At 43.5% G+C, this 21,478-nt stretch overlaps 1 protein-coding gene across 7 annotated transcripts in view; it reads left to right on the forward strand.

The window, feature by feature from the left end:
- CUX1 (cut like homeobox 1) overlaps positions 1–21,478 on the forward strand; it is a 272,065-nt gene that overhangs the window by 31,464 nt on the left and 219,123 nt on the right. For all 7 annotated transcript variants that reach the window (XM_017828880.1, XM_017828881.1, XM_017828884.1 and 4 more), the window contains exon 2: positions 19,380–19,490. In XM_017828880.1, coding sequence (XP_017684369.1) covers positions 19,380–19,490 — 111 coding nt within the window. The remainder of the gene's footprint in view (positions 1–19,379; positions 19,491–21,478) is intronic.

Here is a 21,478-nt window from a genome sequence, read left to right on the forward strand (position 1 = left end):
TGTCATTTCAAATCTCCCGAAAACAAAAAAGTACCTGTGTTTCTGTGTCAAAACTATTATCAAATCTGTCTGAAATTATAATAATCTGTGACAGTTTAACAACATCACAGATTATAAAAAGCATCGTGATAAGTTCCTTTTCTCAATTTTTGCATATGATGGGGGGAGCAGCAAATTCCCTCTCTCCTCAAATGGTCCTTGGTGCTGCTGCTGGTCAGGGATGAGGGGACCTGCTAAAATGGGAGGGCAGAGCACTGTGCTGTCAGCTGGAGCTGAGATCCTTCTGGGGCAGCAACAGGAGAGGATTTGTTTGTTCCTACTTCAGAGTTTTCTGTAGAAAATAATGAGAACCCTAGAGTCTGTCCTGAAATCACAAAATCCTTTTGCTTCTGTAGGAATGTGAACAACTATTAAAAAAAAAAAAGAGAAGGAGGGGAGAAGGAGGGATTAGCATGGAGACTATGAGTGTGTTACCTGAAAGGCACCGGCCAGTCCTGGGGTATTCTGAAAACAGCCATGATCAATTCTGGTTTAATTCTTTGACAGTGATTTAGATATGATAGTTCTGGCATGTATTTGAGTAAAAAATATTAAAAAAAAATTACTCAGGATCTTTGGTAGGTACAGAACAGAGCACTGTTGGGCTATGTCTAATATCAGAGGTTTCTGATTCGTTTTTTTGGTGATGGTATTTTTTTTAGTGAATTATTAAAAAAATTAGTCGGGGAGTTTCTTTGTTGGCTTTGTAGAGCAAGGCATTCCCTTTGACGTGCGTGTCTCAGCACAGATATGAACCTGCTCTTCAGGAGCAGATCCCTGCCCTTGGCCCTGGTGGGCTGAGGGATGGTTGTCCCCAGTGCCAGGTGTGTGTGTGTGGAAGGTGATGGCAGCCCTGGGATGTGTCACTGAGGTGCTGTCCCTGCCTGGGGGCTGCTGCTCTGTCCCTCTTCCCGGTGTGGAGGGACACAGCAGCCCTGCAGGTCCTGTGCTCCCGGGCAGGGCTGAGGTGTCAGTGTCTACCTTTGGTGCATAATCTGGGATATGATGAGGATGTTCTTTGGCACAGCTCCTGCAGCTGGGCAGGGAACGTGCCAAGGAGTGATAAGCAGTGCCATCTAGGGTTGAGCCTGGCCTAGGATTTCATCCTGAGAGCCCCGTCTGAGCAGTCAGCCACAGCCCAGCAGTGGAAGGCTTCCAAGGGCAGAGCATGTCATTACTCACGGAGAAATGTGCTTTTCTGTAGATGATAATATGTATTTTAAAAGTACTGAACAGTATGCCCTGAATCTTAGCAAGAACTTTTAATCCTCGTGTTACATCAGAAACACATCCCTGTGCCAGGGAGACTGCAGGATATTTTTGCTGGGTCTGTGATGGTGTGTAGGGGATGAAGCATTTGGACTGTTCTTTAGAACCAGAGGATGTTTCCTCCTGGCTTCTGCTGCATGTGGGAGAACTTCTGCTCGAGGAAAAGTTACTGCATTTATTTGAATGGGGATAATATAATTTGATCATATGGTTGAGCAAACCTACCCAAGCCAGATGAGTTGCCCAGAAGTAACTGGGTATCCTGTCTGGATCTTGATGTCACTGCAAACCTTATATTTTTCGGAGGAGGGAGTTGAATTAAAAATTTCATCCTTTCCATGGGGCAACATGTTTGAAGTTCTGAATAGCAGAATCCTCTGACAGTACATTCATGTTTATGCCATGTATCTCCATTCCTTCTGCTCTGCAGCTGAGGCATCCCTCAGGGGCAAAGTCTGGGGAAGACTCAACTCCAGAACTGACCCAGAAGGAGAAAAAAATTTGTTTTACAGATTTATCTGAGGTTTGTGTGTAGCTTTGGGGGAACTCGTTAAACTTGACAGCAGATGCTCTGGTCTTGTCAGTACCATCCAGAAAGGCCTTGTGGTTTAGGCTCTGGATTACAGTTTTCCACAAACACCCACATCATTTTAGGGTAAGTAATTGAAGAAGGTGCCAGCGCTGAAGTTCTGACATATCTTTCTGTGCCCAAATTGCCCAGTTTGGGGCCCCCACTCCAGTTATGGTGCTTGCTGGGGACACTCAAACACAGCCTTCTGTGTGGGGCAAACCAAGCCCCAGCCCCGGTCCCACCAATCCCCCCGTCCATCCCCGTGCTCTTGGCACGCACAGAAGTGCTTCAGGCAAACTCAGGAGCCAATTCCCAACTGCTGGTGGGTGCCTGTGGGCAGGCGTGGGTTTGCATTAATTTTCACTAATGTTTAAGTTCAAATGGCTATAACTTATAATAGCAAAATCATACTTTAGTGAGCAGAAACAATTTATTCCCTGATGCCGCCTTCTGTTGCCAAATTACAGCAGGATGTACAATGGTCTGTGGATTTTTTATTTTTTTTTTTTTTGGTCTATTAGGTGATTTACCTGGGTGGAAAACCTTCACTGTGTTGAAGGAATGTAGCGTGGGTTTACATGAGGAGAGGGGGCTGCAGGAATGGAGTCACATCATGTCAAGTGCAGCTTTTGCTCAGCGGTTCTTCTGAGCTCTGTGGGCTTGAAGGGCCCCTTCTGACCCACGTACCAAACCTTTGTTCAGCTTTCAGTTCTTCTTTAAAATTATTCATTTTCCAAGGAATTTACTTACCTTTTGGTTGTGTGTTTTAGCCAGGGGGGTTGACTGTAAGCTCAAGCTACTTAAAAGGTAGTTATTTTGAAGATGTCCTCCACCCCACCCCAAAGCAGCAAGAGTGGTTTGCCTTGGCATTCCAGATCCCTGCTTCTTCCTCTTGGAATTTCTCTATTTGCTCGCTTCAGGCTTGCTGTTTTCCTAATTTTATTTCATTTTTTTTAACCCTTTTTTTTACCTCCTCTGGAAAGAACCGGTGCAAAACTTCTTCAGCGTGTTCTTTCTTGGCTCCCCTGGTCGAATGACTAAAGGCTGGAGTGGGAAGAATGTCTGGCCTTCAAGTGTGTGATCTGCTGATTCATAGATAAATATCCTATAAAATACATAGTTGTGCTGCTCTAAGTTTAGGGCTGAATATTCTTTCATGATCTGTTTGGGAAAGCAGCCACAACTTGACTCAGACTTTCCAGTTCAGTGTGTCTTGGTTCCAGTATGATGAAGTTCATCAGCCTGACTTAAAGGGAAGTCCTGGTTCTTGCTCCCGTGTGTTGAACTCATCCGTGTGCTCTTACACCCTATGGAAAGCCAGGTGAGCTGGTCTTGATATTCCCCCTTACAAAGCTGCATTTGTGGGCCTCAAGTAGAAATATTTGTGATCCTGGAGCATTTGAAACTCATCTTTTGCAGGGGCCCAATTAATTAAAAATAAACCTACATTCAAAGGATTAAAGAGAAAAATCCAATAAGACGGCTCCCATCCACCAAACTGCTTAAGAGTGTGGGCAGAGAAAAGCCCAAAAGCTCTTTTTCTCCCTCTTTCTTCCCACCCCCAAAAGGGAAGTTCAGAGAGGAACTGGTCTATTTAAGTGTTTAGTTTTCTGTGGTGAGGAAAAGAATGTTTTTGTAAAATTTGTACTTGTGGGGAAAGAGGGAAAAGAGAAGAATGAAGATGAGGCCTGAACGGAGTGATACGTAGTCCCTACTTGGTTTTCTGTGGGGAAAAAAAAAAAATCATGTAGCAAAATAAATTATGTACAGTCTGAAAAGCACTTGTTTTCTTTCTTGATCTTGTTAAAGCGTTTCTTAACACAATGGCTTTTTTTCTCAAGTATTAGCATTAATTACTGAAAATGTTAATAGGTTTTGTGGATTGTACAAGTGGGAAGACTAGCAACAACCTGATGTTTCAAAAGAAAATAATATTCCATCCTCTAGATTCAAAGATAACTCAGAAAAGTAATAAAAGCTTGTGAAATCATATGGAAGAAAGCTTTATGTCACTTCACTCCTTCATCAGATAGAAAGCAAATACCTCATTTCATTGGCCAAAACTTTGTGTCTTGGAAATGGCCCTGTAATTTTTTATTTTGCAAGCCCCTGCCTTTCATAAATTTCAATATTCTTTTCCCTCCCCTCCTGGAGCAGTAATTTTTACACCCTCCAACGTCTCGGGGCGTTCTGGCACTCGAGGTTGCTGCATGTGCTTCCTGCAGTCAGCGGGCACCAGCCCTCACTCTGTAAATCAAACAGGGCAAGGTTTCATTAAAAATTTGGAGAACCATCTTATGACTGGGCTGATGATCTCATTTTATCCATACGTGGTACTTATTAAATAAATACCTTTGAAGCATAGGAAACCGTCTGGGAACCGACTTGTGTTTCTTCCTCTGCTGTGTTATCTTAATTTGACTGGTAGGACAGAAGTCCTGAAAATATTTTTTAAGGGAAATATACATTGGAAAAAAAGCAGTGCTATTCTTGGGTCTCTTTGCAAACTGCCTCCTTTTTTTTTTTTTTCCCCTTTCCTTATTTTTTTCTTTGGGACTTAGCTGTCCTTCAGGTGCTTTAAGTTTGCATTTACCCTGAATTCCCTGGAGGGGAGGACTCGGTGAAGCACCGAGCACATTTTCAGCCCTGACTCCAAGGCAACAGGAGGTTTTCCAAGAACTAATTCTGGCCGTTTCTGTGAGAATCCTTGTCAGCACATTTTTTTGCTGTAATGAAACGGTGAATAAAGCAGGGTATTTTTGGTAACAGTGGTACACCACACCTCTGTGGGGCCTGTCCTTTGAGGATGTGTGTGCTTTGGAGGCTCGGGAATTACACATCTCGTGCCTGTTTCTGCTTTAGTTATGAGGAAGTATTTACACCGACAGGCCGGGACAGAAGCTCTCGGGAGTGATCACTTACTGTTTCACCATGAATAATATTCAGCCTCTCACCTTCTGTGGTTATTAACTGTTTAGTTGGAAGTTGGAGCCTTGTAGAAATGTGTCATCTCCCTAGATTTGGTCTCCTTTGGAGGCATACAAAGGATAGAACTCAGCATTGTGGACACGTTGGATGGGAGGAACCTCCGGCGTGTCTCTGGCTTGATGTCCTGCTTGGAAGGGACTGTCACCCACCCTAGGTCAGCTCTACTGTGGCTTTGTCCTAGCAGAGCACTGGGATTCCCCACAGATGGAGATCCCCCTGTCATGCCCTATCAGTGCTGTACCACCTTTGCAATGAAAATGTCCCTTCTGAGCATCCCAAAGAATGATTTGGGCTGTTGCTGCTCAATTCAGACTGTGTCACTCCTTGCTTTAGGACTGTTGCTCACAGCATGAAATGATCTCTGCTGAGTTGTCAGGGCTTGTAGAAGGCTCCTGTGTTAGGAAAGACACAAATGCTTTTGAAAGAAGGTGTAGCTGTTCATCTGAGCCTTAATTTCTCCATATTGGTGTTGTTACCTTTGCAAAGCCAACTTCTGTGTTTGATAGAGAGCAGCAGTCAGGAGGCTCCTGATGAAGAGGAGGAGGAACCCACCACCCAGCATTTAGCCCAGTATTGTATTCTGGACTTTCCAAATTGGATTGAACGTTTTGATTGAAAAGATTGTCAGCACTATGCAAATGAGAGAGAGAAGTGAAAGTGCATCTCATGCAAGTAATTCCTATGTAGATAATTTGCCATAAAAATTTATATTGCAGTCCTTAAAACCTTCAGAGATTTATTCTGTCTAGGGAAAGGTGATTTATATGGTATTAAAACACTTTTTATGTTCCAGTCCTTTAGATTTAATGTTTATTGCCTATAAAAATGAAATCTTCCTGTGGATATTTAAAAGTTTTGGTACTGTGTGAAATATATATTCAGCTTAGAATCTGAAATGCTTTAGAGATGCAGTAAATAAGTGATGGAGTGTTACCTCAGGTTCACCAGCCTCAGCAGTCCAGCTTTACTCCAGGGCTGAATCCATTATGTAGGTACATTCTACTTACCTTAGACATATGGTAAAGGAGAACGTGTAATGACAAAAGTAATGTGTAATTTTGTCATTCTGTTTTGGCTGGATATTTAGGGCACTTGCTGTAAAGGCTTTTTTGGACTGATGTGTGTAGTCAGTATTAAAATGCAGCAGTAGGCTTATTCCTTACCCACAAAGGGCTGGATTAAAGCACAAGATTAGGACACACTGCAGGAGTGTCAGAAGGAGGAAAGGCATTCTGCATCATTTCTCTAAACAGCCTCTATCCGTGGAGCAAAGGGAGCAGTGCAGGGCTGCTGCAGTGCCTGTGAGAAGATGGGCAAGGAGGAGTCTTTGTTGTTTAACTGTTGGTGATTTTTGCCATCCTTATTACAATTTGGGCAGAAACACGGGAGAAACCTCTTTCAAAGCATATTCCTGACCTGGTGCTGTAGGTCCCTCTCCCCTTTTATCACAGACAGTTTTCTAGAGCGTAATTTTATCTGTCTAGAAATGTATAAAATACAAAGCTTGAAGCACAGAGCAACAGATCAAGTGAGGTTTTACACGAAAATAGGGAAGTGTGTGTAGGTGGTTGTTTTGCCTTGTAGCTTCTTTAATGCTGGTGCCCTGAAGAGGTAACTGAGGTAACACACTTTGCTTTTTCCCAAACATTTCCCAACGTTTCGGAGTCCATCCCACAGCAAACCTGCGCCAGTTAAACCCTAAAGTGTGTCCTGCTGAGTGCTGGGGAAAGGTTGGCAAGTCCTTTGGGGGTTTTTCATCTGCAGAGCCCCGGCTGTCGCTGCACAGGGAGCACAAAGATCAAAGATTGGTTTACAGTCACGTAACTCATACAGCCAGAGCCGCTGTGGGGAATAGCGCTGAGGGCTTACTGACAACACTTAATTTGCACTGGTGCATGGAACAGCAGCTAGAAATCCCTTCCCAAATTAGGCTCTTCTAACAGGAATCTAACATTCCCGGGAGTGCCTGGATGGATTCCCCTGGAGTGCCTGAGGTGCCGTGGTCGCAGGAGTTCTCACAGCGCTGCGGCTCTGCCTCCTCCCCGTGTGGGAAGAGATGAGGTGCAACGGGGATGTTGCAACGTCAGGCAGCCGAGGGAATGGCACCAGTTCAAGAGGAGCACTGGTGAAACTTCCCAGGGTTGTAGCTGTCTGTGCCCTGGCACGTGAAAGCCAAGGAAGTGCCGGAGTGTTGCAGCAGGAATAGCCAGGGCTGCCTTAGCGAGTGTAAGCGCTTGATGCCGCGCGTTGAGCAAAGGTGGCTCGTTTGGTGTTCAAGCAGCAAAGCCAACCAGCTGGCCTAAAGACTGAGACAGACAACAAAACATACCAAAGAAGTATCAGGATAAAACTTCTATTGAAAAATAAACAAATAAGCAAAACCCCTCCCAACAAAACCAGACACCCCCCTTCCATTTTTATATTGGTTTGCGTAAGAACTTTGGAAACCAGGATCGTATGGTAAATGTCTTTTTCCTGGGTGATGGGAAAGAAGGGCTTATAGGATTGTAGAGACGTGATTTAGCTGAAGTTAAGTGAAAAACGATGGCTGAAAAAAGTAATCAGGCTTTAGGTGGTCTTGGTTCCCTTATTGTGCAGGTTAACATCTCCAATGTGAGGTGAAAGCTGCATTTCAGGCTTTCTCCTCCTCTGGTGCTGGTTCTGTGGATCCAGAGAATTTTCTGCCAGGTGTTCTCAGGGATCTGCTTGGGATGCAAAAATTAAACTCTCATTTTTTCCTTATACTGAAATCTGAAAAGCCTTAAGAGATTTTAGGCTCTCTGGGATGCTGCTGTGGAAGCAGATGTCTGCAGATGTCTTTGTGGAGAAAAAAATTATTGTTTTATTTAGATTATCCTTTGTACTTATCACCCAGATACGCTGCCAAAGCCCAGCTCTGGTGGTCTGATAATTCCATGGTTTTGTGGGACTTTGTATTTGTCCACTTGCTGCTTCTGCAATAAGCTTAGTGGTTACATGAAATGAGTTTTCTTTTAAATACATCGATATTCTTTAACTACAACTTTTTTCTTCTTTGTCTAATCATGAAGGATCTAAACTGAGAAAGAACATCAGTCTCAAAGTGAAACCTCTGTTGTTTGATATAATGTGTAGCATGTTTTGTCATCTCAAAAGAGGCGTTTTTGGATCAGGCTTCCATACTGTCAGGCCTAGGGCTTTATCATATTCCATTGGTTTTCTCAACAGAAGTGTTTGCTGGCATTTGGATGAGGGTGTCCAAGCTCTCATTTGCATACGTGAAAGCTAAATTTTGGCATCTCTTCAAGAGTGTCTAGATAAAGGATGGAGATCCTGGAGGCTGTGAATCTGAGAGGGTGGCTCAGAGGTAACCCAGCTGTTTATTTGTGGTTTGTTGGGGATGAAGAATGCTGACAGCAACTTCAGACTGTTGACTAAAAACCTGCAGTTTGCTGCTTTAAATTCCAAAATTCAGTGCTGGTTTGGGGTCAAAAATGTGATTCTGATTAAATACCTGATACAGATAGGGAGTTACTCATGAGGACCTGGCTTTTGTTCCTAAAGGACTTGGATGATCCTACAATCATAGAATGGTTTGGGTTGGAAGGGACCTTAAATATCATCTACTTGGTTTCAGCCACAGCAAAAGAGAGGGGAGGTAGTTCTGCTGTATTAGAAAGTGGTGCTCTTTATTTCAGTTTTCATACAGGAATGAAATATATGTGTGTATTTATATATATGGACTGAAAATCACTGCATGACAGAGTGCCTGGAAAGATAAAAACAAATGATTTCTTGGTAATGAGATCACTTGTGTCCCTGGTACATCATCTACCTCCCCAAATTGCTGGGAAGCAAAAATTACTGTATTGTAGATAAGTGTATTTGTAGTTTCTTTCTGAGCGTGGGGAGGGAATGAAGTAATCTGTTCCATCAGCTTGTAAAACTGAGCTAATTAACAGACAATCAGCACTGATTGAGACAGCTGCATTCTTTACTGCGGGATTGTAAACACAGAGTCTTCACAGAATTGTTTTTAGTGCCCTAAAGTGCAAGAAATTGAAATTGTATTTGATAGCCAAAATTAAGGACTTTTTAGTGCCAGTGTATCGTAGCGAGGTTGACAGTGCCACTGCAGCTAAATCTGTTGTTTTCAGTTTAGGGTGATTTGCCACAGTGAAGAGTGGAGGAATCCTGTGAATTATCACTGAAGAGGGTTTTTTGTGGTTAAAAAAGTGTTTTAGCTGCCCTGTCTACCTTAGTTGTGTCCGTGGAGCAAGCAGACATCAGCTGTCCATGGTTTGGTGCTCGTCCTGGGAGGCACCTACTGATTGGAAATTCCAGATTTGCAGGGTTTAAAAACTATCTCATGTATGCCTTTCTTAAAGCAGCATTTCTAGAAGGTCTGTAGGTAATTCCTGATGGGCAGTTGAGGGTTTGCTGCCAGAAATGTTGATTTAAAAAATGGTCAGTCCGTGTTACAAACACAGAGAATAGTCCTTGTGGTTCTGAAACCAGCTTGCACCATTATTAACGTGAAGCACGTTAGTTTTTGTTATGTGCAGTTCTGTGTGCTGTCAGCTCCGAGCCTCCTTGTGACTGTGCATCAGCTAATTTTGCTTCATGAGTCAATTCTGCTATTTTCCTTTTCATGTCACAGAAAATGAGCTTAACTAAGTACTGCAATATGTTGTTGGGAAACACCTAGAAAAGGCATTCTGCATTCCACCGCCTCTGCCTCTCGATTTCAGTTCAGCTGGGAAGCGTGGTTGATGTTTGTTTCTGCTGGACTGTAATCATCCAGATTAAATACAAAAACCTGTAAAAAAATCCGAAAGGCTTCAAAATCTCGCCTTCTGTTTAATTGTCCAAGGTATGTCATGCTTGCTGTTGGCATTAGACACCGAGTACACGTTTCTCCCGTCTTGTGTTGTCCTGCCAAACTGAGTCACTGCTTGGGATTTAGATCAGAAAGAAAACCGAGACGCCTAAATGGGACTTCAGTAGTAGGAAAAACCTAAATAAAGAAAACATTGCTTTCTTGTTTCCTATTTATATCTGTAATTTTTTAGAAAACATCCACCAATTGCACTCACGGGCAACTTCTCAGCAAAGCTTTATTTTTCCCATCATGGGAAACTTGCCTAAACCTTCCAGCGTGCCCAGAAAGTCAACAAACTCGGACCAAGGGAGGAAGCCCGTTAGTCAGGAGTCAAGGACCGTTCTCTGAAAACCCTCTGCCAAATACTCTTCCTGCTCAAAGTGTTTATCAAACAGCAATTTCACTTGCCAGTAACGTTCTTCTGATCTTGTTTTTTGTTACTGCTTATTTCTTAACACGAGTTCCCCATCCAGCTTCCTGCGCCGGGCGCCGCCGTCCCTGCCCTGTGCCCATGGAGCGGCTCTTCCACAGGCAAGAAGGGCCACCAGTCAAGGAACAACATCAGCATTTAAACACGTCCCTGGACCAGCAGTAAAAGGCCCCCTCGAAGGGGGCCACTGGACAGCATTTTCAATCTATATTTTATAGGTTTTCCCTAGTGCACGTGCCTGTGGTTAAGGATTTTAAACTAATAACCAGAAATTCCAAGTTATTCCTAGCCCCATCTTTCCGAACCATATTTGTCATGGTAGGATAGTTTATTCATCCATTATCACGTTTCTGCAATGCCCAAAAAACATGAGAAGAGAGTGAACCATGAGGTGGTTAGTTCAAGTCCGTGGTAATTTTTTCCTATCCCTTAAGGAATTTGTTGAAATGTGGTTTCTAAAGTATTTTTAGGTTGTTTTTTTAGTGTGTATTTATACTTTTGTTGGTAAATATTTTATATCCCAATGTTAGGAAACATCTTAAGTAGCTTGGAAATTGGAAATTGCATTTGGAGACTGAAGGATTATTGAGTGGTGGCTGTGATGGACTCGGGACAGACATTGGTCTGTCTGTCCTGGTTAACCTTGTTAAAAAAACCCTAAAAATAAAACTAATAACATGTGTCATCAAAGAAAAAATTAATTGTGAATTTTTGTTCTAAAAGGCAGCGTACTTAGGAGAGTTGGGTGAAGTTAAATAAAACCTGAGCAACAAGTTTGGTTTCATTTAGGAGTTTATTTTGAGTAACTCACACTGAAACAAACCTCTGTGTGTGTATATATATATTATTGATTTATTGGTGGTGACCTGTTTAGCAAGTTATAAATCCTGGCCTGTGTTACAGTTTGTGTCTCGCTTAAAGCTTGGTCATGGTTCATTTACCAGCAAGGCTTAGGCTGGGAAGGAGGTAACTCAATACTCTGAATGATGTAACAGAGCTTAGTTAAAGGGTTGGACTTTCTGTTATTTAAACCAGACTTTTAGAATTACGTTTTACTTTGATCTGCGGTCAAAGGAATTATTTAATGTAGCTCATGAATCGGATCTTCCTTGGAAGCAGAAATTAGCTGTAGTCAGTGGTGGTGTGTAATTACAAAATGGCACCTGAGCACGGTGGCTGCTTGAATCAAATGAGAAGGGTAGTGCATCAACTAGATTGTAATTAGTCATCAGTTAATTTCCTTTTTTTTTAATACATTTTTTTCATTTAAGGGCCAAAGCGCCTTTAATGATGGTCTACAAAAAATGTGGTTTATGAATCATGGATTCTGTGCTCCTCCTGGCTGAAACCTCCTGATTTGCTGGGATCAGAAATATGGCTAAGCTGTATTTTTTTCCCTTGCTGTCCTTCCCATGTGCAGCTGTTCCAGTCCCTGTTGCCCGTGTGAGGGGAAGGCTGAGAATGGGACTGGGGAGGTTCCTCCTGCCCCAAAGGGGGGAGGAGGGAAGGGCAGCCTCAGTGTGCTGTGATCTCCATAGTGTGGTTGTTGTGTTCTCTGTGGCCACTTAAAAGAAGGGCTAATTTGTCTGCTGTGGTGTGGTCAGAGCTCTGCTGAGCACGGCTGCTGGCCTTGCATCTTGGTCAGCTTTTGATCACCCAAGGAGATAGGAGGTCTAGCAGATGCAGTTTACATTGTGTCTTGCCTAGGCAAGGTCTTTGCAAGCAGCAGTGGGTTTCCTTTGGTTTCCCATAATTTATTTTATTTGGCAGAAGAAGATGTAGTTTGAACTGCCCTGAAAGTCACCGATATTAAGCTGGAGCATTTTCTTTGCTTCTTTCAAAGTAATTAACCAGCATGTATGTGATTAACTAAGTTAATTTTATATGTAGGAAGCCATCAGCTGCATAGGGCAGTTGAGCAGGAGTTCACAGGGTTGTATTGTGACTTATTCCATGATCAGTTGATGAGGGGTGAGGAGGTTTTTGCTCCAAGATGGAGCAGCTCCCGCTGTCGCCTTGTTATCCATCTGAAATCCTACCTTCTGGGAAGCCTCACTGCAGCAACACTAAAATTAACTCATTACTTTTTGGCCTTTTCTGTTGTAGCTATTGAAGCAATTAGTTTGAACTTCTACTTTTAAGTGGAAGAGTGTGAAAACCAACGTGGGTGAAGTTGCAGGCAGTTCCCCCCGGGATGGGATCCGCAGCCGGCTGGCTGGGGACGTGCTGTGTTTGCAGAACGAAGGGAGCCCTCTCCCCAGCAAACACTTGCATTTGCTTTTTAGGAGATTTATGTCCTTTAAAAGTGTGATGAACTGCAATGCAAAACCGAGCAGAGTGTTAAGTAACTGCTGGAGGAGGTTTGCTGACAGTTCCTTTGCCGGGTGTTGAACCCAAGCTGCAGGTCTTTGGGTGAGGTAATGGAAGCTGGTGGTTTCACACCATCGTGGTGAGGGCAGTGGAGCTTCTGTGGGGGAGCAGCTTTGGAGAAGGCTTGGAGATGCAGAGAGCAGGGAGTGCTGCTGGGGTCTGGTAAAAAACACCTTCCAGCTGGTTTTTATCTTGCCCAGTGCTCAAGGTGATTGTCGCTGTGCAGTAGGAATGAAGTGAGGGTAGACGGACCTGGTGGGAACAAAGACATGACTTGACAGTCTGGGGTAGAAGCTTGGGAACAAGAGGAGTAGAGAAGCTTTGGGGTGAAGATTGAGGGTGCTGTGAGTGAAGCAGGAGCCTCATTTCTGTAGAGAAGGCAGCAGATCACCCACGTGGTGCCACAGTCACCAGCAGTGGAGACCCAGCCCGGGAGCTGCTTCTTGGACCTGGGACATGCACAGACATCCTTCAGCCCCAAATGCACCTTGGTTTGAGGAGGATGGAAGGAGGGAATAAGTAATGCCAGGAGACAAACCCTTTTGAAACAAATAGGCAACGTTTCATTATTTTGCTGAGCGAGAGCAAAAGCTTGTTCAATACAGACCTTTGGCGTTAAGATCTTTATAGCTCTGGACAGTCTCCAATTCTTTGCATTTTCTAAAAAGGCTTGAATTGGAGGTGTAGAAGAACAGACAGGCACAATCCTGTTGGCTCTGGCACTGGCAGGCTTTTCCCCTCACAGTGCATTTGTTCCTGGTACTTGTGTGGCTGCTTTATGCTGATAGGAGCTCCTGTAGAAAAGCCAGTACAAGCTTTCCCCTCTTGCAAGATTGTTTGATAGGCTTTGCCTGCATTTGTGGTGGTGGCTGGTGTTCTTGTGAACAGACAAAGCCACAACACCCATTTTTTTTACATTTTCCTTTTGTTTGGTTTTCTTTCAGTAACCTGTTAGTTAAGGTATTTTACTGAAGGCTCCTCGGCACCTCTGTTCTTGTTCTCTTTGCTCTGTGCAGTGGCCACCACACACATTGACTCCCTGTGCAAAAGGATTGCAGGGAGCCCCAGATCGTTCCAGTCAAAGCTTGTTTAAAACTTACTTGGAGTCAAATGACTTCAGTACGCGGAAATAAACCCTGTTTATTGAAATTTCCTGACTAATTCTGCGTGTGAAGGGCAGTTGCATCAGTTTACCAAGTGGCAAAATGCTTCTTAAGAAACATGTTTTAACACTGATGGGGTTTTTAATTTATTTTTTTTTTAATTTTCCTCTGGGAGTGCAAAGTGCAGGTATTCTGGTGTTTGCTTTATTTGTTCATCAGTCACTGTTGATTTGTGAGGCCGGAGATGGTGGTTCTTGAGTTGCACTTGTGTTGGACTCTCTGATCTTTCCTTGTGCTTGTGTTAAGAAGGAGCTTCACAGCGAGGCCGCCACAAACTCCGCTTACAGAATTCTTGCAGTGTTTTACCTTTCTGAGCGCTTTCAGCTTGGAACTGGGGCCTGGTTTTACAGTCAAAACAGGCCTAAATAAAAATTCCCAGTGTCAGCTCTGTGGTCACTCCCGTGGTCATAATCAGGAGCTTTATCAGGTGAACGCACCTCTTTGTTTTTCCAGAGGAACACAACGAGCCGGCAAAGTGGTTTATGGTGTCTGAAATATTTCTGAAATACTTATGTAATCGGGCTCCTGAGCAGGTGAGAGCGATGGGGTTGGAAGACTGAAGGGTGGATTGCCTAATGTATCAGTTAGGGAAGTGTAAAATCTCCCCAAGACAAGTAGGCTGTGCGTGTGCGGAGTTGTGCCAGACGCTTCCACGCTGGTGTCATCCTCGCACCGGGAAATTCGCCTTTAATGGGAAATTAAAAATTGCAAAAAGCTACATTGAGAGCTTTGATAGCTGTGACAAATGCAATCCTGCGAGAGGATGAAAACAGAAATGAGACTACTGAAAACTCCTTTCAGTGGCAGATTATCACGTAGACTGGGGAGCCGATTGAAATGATGGTGAAGGGAAATACCTTGAATGCACAGACACAAGATTTTGGGGGAAGTGGTTACTGCTACATTTACTGGCAGAAAATTCCTGACCTACGTGAAGTTGTGATTTGTGTCTGTCCTTGTAATAAGGAAAATGAGGTTTATGGTGAATCATAGAATCATTAACGTTGGAAAAGACCTCCAAGGCCGTGAAGTCCAAGCTTTGATCAAACACCACCTTGTCAGCCAGACCAGAGCACTGAGTGCCACATCCAGTTGTTCCTTGAACACCTCCAGGGATGGTGACTCCACCACCTCCCTGGGGAGCCCCTTCCAATGCCTGACAACCCTTTCAGTGAGGAAATTCTTCCTGATGTCCTGCTAACCCCTGCAGCCACGTGTAAGGCTTTGGAAGGCACAGCCTGGGCATTGTGCCCTGACTAGAAGCCTACCAGAAAAGAATCAGTTTGTCCCAAGGTTGTGATATGTGTTTCTTGCTCCAGTGAAAGAGCTTTGTGGTAAATGCAGCAGGGATTAAACATTTTAATATGGGAGAATTACAAAATTTTAGGATACGGTTACATCGCAGTTACTTACAGCTTTTTAAAACTTTTTCCATGTGAAACATGAGAATACTGGTTCTGAGCAGAGACTGAGGACTAGTTATGATTATGAGGGGAACAGGGATGCTGAGGTGTGTTGGTTCCTTTGGTTGTGAAATGCCCATGTCAGGGCAGTGGCCAGTAGCTGTTAAAAGTGGGTGGGGGAACAGAAGCTTCATAAATGTCCAAGAAAGCCCAATTTCTTTTTAGAATCATTTTCCCAAGTGAGTAGTTTTTGAGACTCAGCTTTGAGAGCTGCCAGCCAGCCACTGGCAGGTCTTGGGCATGGAAGGACTGGCTTAAAGCTTCCCATTATGGAAAGGGAAGGACTTGTTGTGCTGAACTGGTCAGTGGTGTGGACCTGTTGGCTTGGTGATTATCAAGGAATGCATCTAGAAGGGAAAGACATATGAGCTGTGAAAGAAACAACCTTGAAACCTGCCTGCAGTGAGCCTGGAGTTTCATAATTACTTGGGGTCAACCTAATTGCGGGTTGGAAAAGGGGGATTCCACCAGCCCCCTTGCTCCAGCTGTGTTTTCCCACCTCCCTGTTGCACTGGTACAAGTCCTTGTAGGCACAGATGGGGCCTAGGGGGGGCTGATTCAGTGCAACAGAAGTCAGGAGGGGAAGGCTGGGGTGTTTTTGGCAGGCTCGCTGTGCTGTGGTGGATCCCATGCAGCCACACCATCGCTGTGGCACGGGGCTGACAGAGGTGGGATGAACAGGGAGGCTCCTGGGGATCCAGAGGCTGGAAGTACTTGCATTAAAAGAAGACAGATTTGCTTCAAGGTGATTGTTGTTACAGGGGATAGCAGATTGACCCTCCTAGTTTTAGAGTTTTTATTTCTGCACTGCATGAAAGAAACCTTTTAATGTTTGTTTTCTGGGGATTGCTTCTAATGACTCTCGCACTCAGGAGCACAAGACTTTCTTGTCTCCTCTCCTCCCACTGCCTCCCTCCCACCCCCAATAAATTTGTTGAAATGGGTCAAAGCAGAAACCCTGGAGAGAGTTCTTTAGTTATCTATGAACTGTCTCTGCCCTAAATCGATGGGACTTTGGGGCAGGGGAAGGATAATGGTCTTGCTTGTTCTCTCTCAAAATGTGCTCCAAGCAGTGACTCCCTTTCTGCAGGGGTGATTGAATGGGGGCTATTTTGGGCCAGAATCTTTATTAGCCACTGTTGAATCAGTGGAACTAAAGCTTCCAGGCTTTGAATCCTTTCCGTAGCCAGGTCACTGCTGCAACACCTTTGAGCCCTGGTTTCTCTTTGCTTTTCATTGGAACCTTTTTGATTTCAAAGGTGTGGAGAGTGATGCTGAGCCATGGGTTCCTGGTTTTGTTGCACTCTAAAGGACTCTCCAACGCACAGAATTACATCTCCTTTCACTTGATATCTACTTAGAGAGTGGTTGCAAGGCTTGGGAAGCTTGGATACCTCTGAGTGATACAAAGTGCTCAGGTTTGTAGTACCAAATTTACTTCTGCTTGCTCCTTAATACGTGCTTGCTTGCAGAAATAATGCATTGGCCACGTTGAATTTTTACAAAAATTGGGCTATCTCATGAGATTAAGTTACAAAAGTATGAAAAATCTGCCATTAATGCTTGTGGTTTGTAACCCTGTAACTGTTATTAGGTTTAAATAAACGAAACGTGCATTGTACACGGTTCAAATCAAGTAAGGAGGAAAAGATTAGTGATTTTCCAAATAGTTTTGATTTGGGGCTTATTAACTATGACACAGCTGGGAGATTTAATATCTTATTTTGCATCAGATCATGTATACAGTGTTGGATTTCTGCTGTCCCTCAGCTGGAATTTTATCTCACACTATCAGTTGCTCATCAGTTCTCTGCAAGACCTTGAGCTCGTGGGCTTCAGCCCCCGGTGTCAGAGACAGTTCAGTGCAGTTCTGTGCTGGCAGTTCTCCTTGGCAGTGCCTCTGCCTGATATGACACATAAGGAAATGTTTTGTGGTGAGAAATTATCAGACCTGTCCCAGAAGGAGTTCTGAAAGTTAATGGGAAGGCGCCCGGAGTGGGTGCGCTGTGGCACTGGGATCAGTCGAGCAGCGGGGATGAAGAAGTTGTTTTTCATGTGCTGCCTGACTCTTCTCTTCATTAGAGCACGAAATATGAAATATTATTTATTTTTTGATCAGTTCCTTTTCATTCCTGTCTCTAAACTTGGAAGCACAGGTCTTTAAAAGGCTCCTTTTCCACTGGTGGGGTTGGTTGCCAGCGCTCCGTATCGTGAACCGAAGCGTTTGCTTCCTTGCTCTGCTGAAATTCCCTCTTGCTTCGTGACTTGTGTTTTCTTTGCTTGGCTTCAAATGTGTGCTTCCTTTTTAAATATAGTTTTCCAAGTTTCTGGCCGTACCAGATTGTTTATATTTTTTAAAAGCCTTCTGCTTAGCCGTTATATTGCTCTTTATAGTTCTGCTTAACCACATTGGTTTCTGTTGCTCTTTTTTCTTGCATAAACTTAGCTGGGATGAATTTCAAATGTGGTTTATCCAACTGTTAAGTATTTCCCACTTTTCTGCAATAGATTTCACATATGTTACAGAATTCCAAACCAAGGTCTGGTGGACATATTGCCCTGTTTCTTTACTCAAAGTCAGATATGGAAGGTTTTTTTAGCATTTCAGTGACAATATTTAGGTCACTGGCTCCAGCATTGCTGCCTGGCTTCAAATCCACTTGTCATATTGAGCTTGTTTCCAAGGATTAAGAAAACTACGGTCCATATATTTATTAGGGAAAAAAAGGATCTTAATTTTATGCTAAGAAACCTAAAGGGGGGGGGGGAGTATTGATCCTTTTGAGTTGGAAACTATGCAAGGCTTTTTGTTTCCCTCCACAGTTCAAACTGTGGAGTCACATAAAACCCATGTCCATCCATCCAGTCATTTAAAGTTGTAGGATTTATCCATTAAAAAAATGTATCTAATATTTGAAATTAGGCTTTTTCAGAGTATTTAGAAACCAGCAGCTGTATCTAGCATCAGTCAACATCTTGAGCACCTATTTGGGATCTGGTCTCAAACATGACAGGAGGTCCCAGGCCTGTGGGTTTGGTCCATTACAGGTGGTTGAGTTCCAAACAAATGCCAGAGGTGTGGCAGGTTTTTTGGTGGAGAATACTGGAGTCTTTGCATGAAGGTTGGAGGCATTTTGGCAGAGGCATGAGTTGAAGACAGTCTTGCTGTAGTAAGTTGTTCTCACTTTTCATGAACTTCTTTCTCATAGCTGGGTTTTTCCCCTTTGGAATTAATGAGGGGGGAAAACAGTGCAAAATTCCTTTTATAAATTCTTGGTTCTCCAGGTGACTTGGGGAATGTTTTGCTTAGCTGAGTGGAGGGGTTTGCCTTTATTTTTTCATGTTACGTGGAAATACTGCAGAAGAGGCATAAACTGCCACAGGAGATTGAGTGTTGTTGGTTTGTGTGCTGATAAGTGACCCGTTCAATCTATTATGGTGACATTTGGAAGCACGGGACTGAGTGCAGAAACTGGGATGGGGATAACACAGGGAGGAAGCTGTGAAAAGATGGAGCCTGTGCTCCAGCCTGGTAGAAACTGCTGGAAGATAATCTGGCATTCATCAGGTGCTTAAAAATGATATGTTTTGGAGAGGAAATGGAGGTCCCTGCTAAAAATTTTAGAAGAACTGATTCCAATAACAGGAAAAGATAATTTTGTATTCAAATAAGGAACAACTTAAATGGAAAAGAGCACTGCAGTGGCAGTGTGGAATTATATACAGTATATTATAGGAAATTAAGAGTGACTGAAGCATAACCAATGTAAGGTTAACCAACATTGGAGTTAATAATATTTCTTTTTCATAGAGTAACTCAAAAAGGGGAAAACCAGTATCTTTAAAAAGCAGGCGGGTGAAAATAAACCTACTTTGATTATGTCCATAATCTGTAATCTTCCCTGGATTTGGGAGTTATTGTTAGGATGTGTGTATTGCCACTGCTGCTGTCTTGTGTAATGTTGGGGTGAAGCCATGGATGCTTTTATGGAAAATGGTGATATTTTGGTTGCAGGATGGAATCAGGAAGGTTCTGGAGCTTCATTTGATGGAATTCAGGGGGTAAATTCCTGGCAGGTTGGTGCTTTGTCCTGTACTGCTCCATGGTCCGGCCACCTCAATATTCCCAATGTGTGTATGAGGGATTTTTATTTCTGTGACAAACACAGCTCTGACAATATTTCCCTTTTTCTTTTTTTCTTGTTTTATGTTTTGTTTTTCTCAGAGAGAGCTCGATACCACAGCAACAATATTGGCAAACCGGCAAGATGAAAGTGAGCAGTCCAGGAAAAAACTTATCGAGCAAAGTCGTGAGTTCAAGAAAAACACTCCAGAGGTAAGAGAAGCTGTTCCAGTTTCCTTCAGTAGTACATGATTTTAGGCCCGTGGAAGTGATGATTTTTTCTTAATGGTTTATTTCTATGATTTACTTGTGCATGTTGCCAAGTCCACCACCTTAACTAAGGCTGCTTGTCTTCGATGGCTTTCTCATCAGGCAGCTTTTGCTTTCTGCAAATAATGAAATATGGATCGATGCTTTTAGAGGAAGAATCAACACTGGCCTTCAAACAGGCTTGCTCTAAATTTTATAATAACGTAAACCTGGAGAATTGCAAGAAAGTTCTTCGCTAATCCAAACTCTCTGAGCACTTGGATGTAGGAAGTGACATTTCACTGCCTGAATAAATCTCTGTCAAGGGCGTAACTTCCACCATGCTCATTTTTCCATCAAAAATCAAATTAAGTTTCGCTGTTGATTTCACTGGAAATGCAACAAGGTCAGTGCTGAGCCGAACTGCCCTGGGAGGATGCACACAGAACACTGCAGGTGTGGTGTGNGGGGCTGATGCTGGGGAAACCTGGGAGAGGTGAACATCACCTGTGGGAAGCTGGGAGTGTTTAAACTCTTCCATGCCACGCAGGCAGTGCAGTGTGTGTGTGCACACCTGTGCACAGTTACACCCAAAATACAAATAATCTCGTTTTGTTACCTCCTGAATGTGTGGCAATGTGTAGGCCTGGCTGGATCCTTTGTTTGTTTTGTGGTTTTTGGGGTTTTTTTTTCCCCCTGATGGTTGCCAGCAATCTGTTCATCCAGGAATGTTGTAGGGTTTCAAAGCCAGTTCCAGATAACTGAGATGCCAGTATTGGTTCCTTCCAAGTGCCTTCCTGGGAGGGAAGCAGCAGGCAGCTTTCCTAACCTTTATTCCTGATTCTCAAGGAGCAGATGCTGCTTTGCTTCCTGTTGGTGCAGGGGGAGAGATGCTGAGCCCAGAGAGGGGAAAGGGAATGTTGGAGCAGGAGTGGCTTGTGGGGAAGGGGCAGTGTTTAATTGATGCCATGAGGAGGATTTGTGGGGCAGAAATCAGTTCTCCTTGAAGAAGAGAAAATTTGGAGACTGCAGCTTTGAAGGAACAGAACTTTATAGAAGGAGCAAAAGAATTTGAGGAGTGAGTTCAGTAGCTGTGAGAGGGTTGATTCCCTTTGCAGGAGAGAGCAAACTCCTGGGAAGAGAAGGAGGAAGGAGAGAAGGGAAAGAATATGGATGGTATAGGAAACTGTACAAAATCTAGAAAATAAGCACAATGCTGGGGCCACATTTTCAATTGTTTGCCAGAAGCTTAGATCATTCTACAACACTTGAGTTTCCTGCTGCCTTCCTTTTTTTTTTCCTATAAGGAAAATGACAGGTTCCTCAAAATGTGGCTGTAGCTGCCAGCTCCTGGTTGAGAGCATGTTACACATGGATTGCAGGAGGATTTCCTTTTTAGTTTTATTTTTATGGAGCAGAAGGTTTCAGTGGGGAGAAACAAGCAAAAAACCCCCAACCAGCACTGCACTTTTGATGTGCATTGTGAGAGCATCTTGGTAACTCGGGGAGAGGAATGTCCAGAGGAAGACTACATCCTCTGTGGAGTTACTTTAGGGATACAGTGGGAAATGATATGCAGTTAGTTCTTTCCAGTAAGGAGGATGAGAAAGTTAAATCATTTGATGGGAGGGTTTTAAATATTATTTTACAAGAGATAATTCTGTAGCCTCTGTTCTCTTCCAAAATACTACGTGGAAGGAGTTTCATTCATTCAGGGACTACATTCAAAACAACAGCTCTGAACATCCCCAGTGTTGGGGAAATTGGGATCTCTGCTGGATTCTACATCCTCATCTTTTCTCCTGCAAATCCTATGGAACCACATTCCTTAAAAGCTTGCATGGATTTTTTAGGTTCTTCTTTTCTCTGCCTTCTCTGCTGTGTTGCTCTTTCTGCAGCTTTGTTTCTGAGCAGCAACACAGTCCAGCTCCTCTTCTGCTTTCTCTGACGGA

Source organism: Lepidothrix coronata, unplaced genomic scaffold, assembly GCF_001604755.1.
Source record: "Lepidothrix coronata isolate B3197 unplaced genomic scaffold, Lepidothrix_coronata-1.0 Scaffold154, whole genome shotgun sequence".
In the NCBI taxonomy this organism is placed as follows: Eukaryota; Metazoa; Chordata; class Aves; order Passeriformes; family Pipridae; genus Lepidothrix; species Lepidothrix coronata.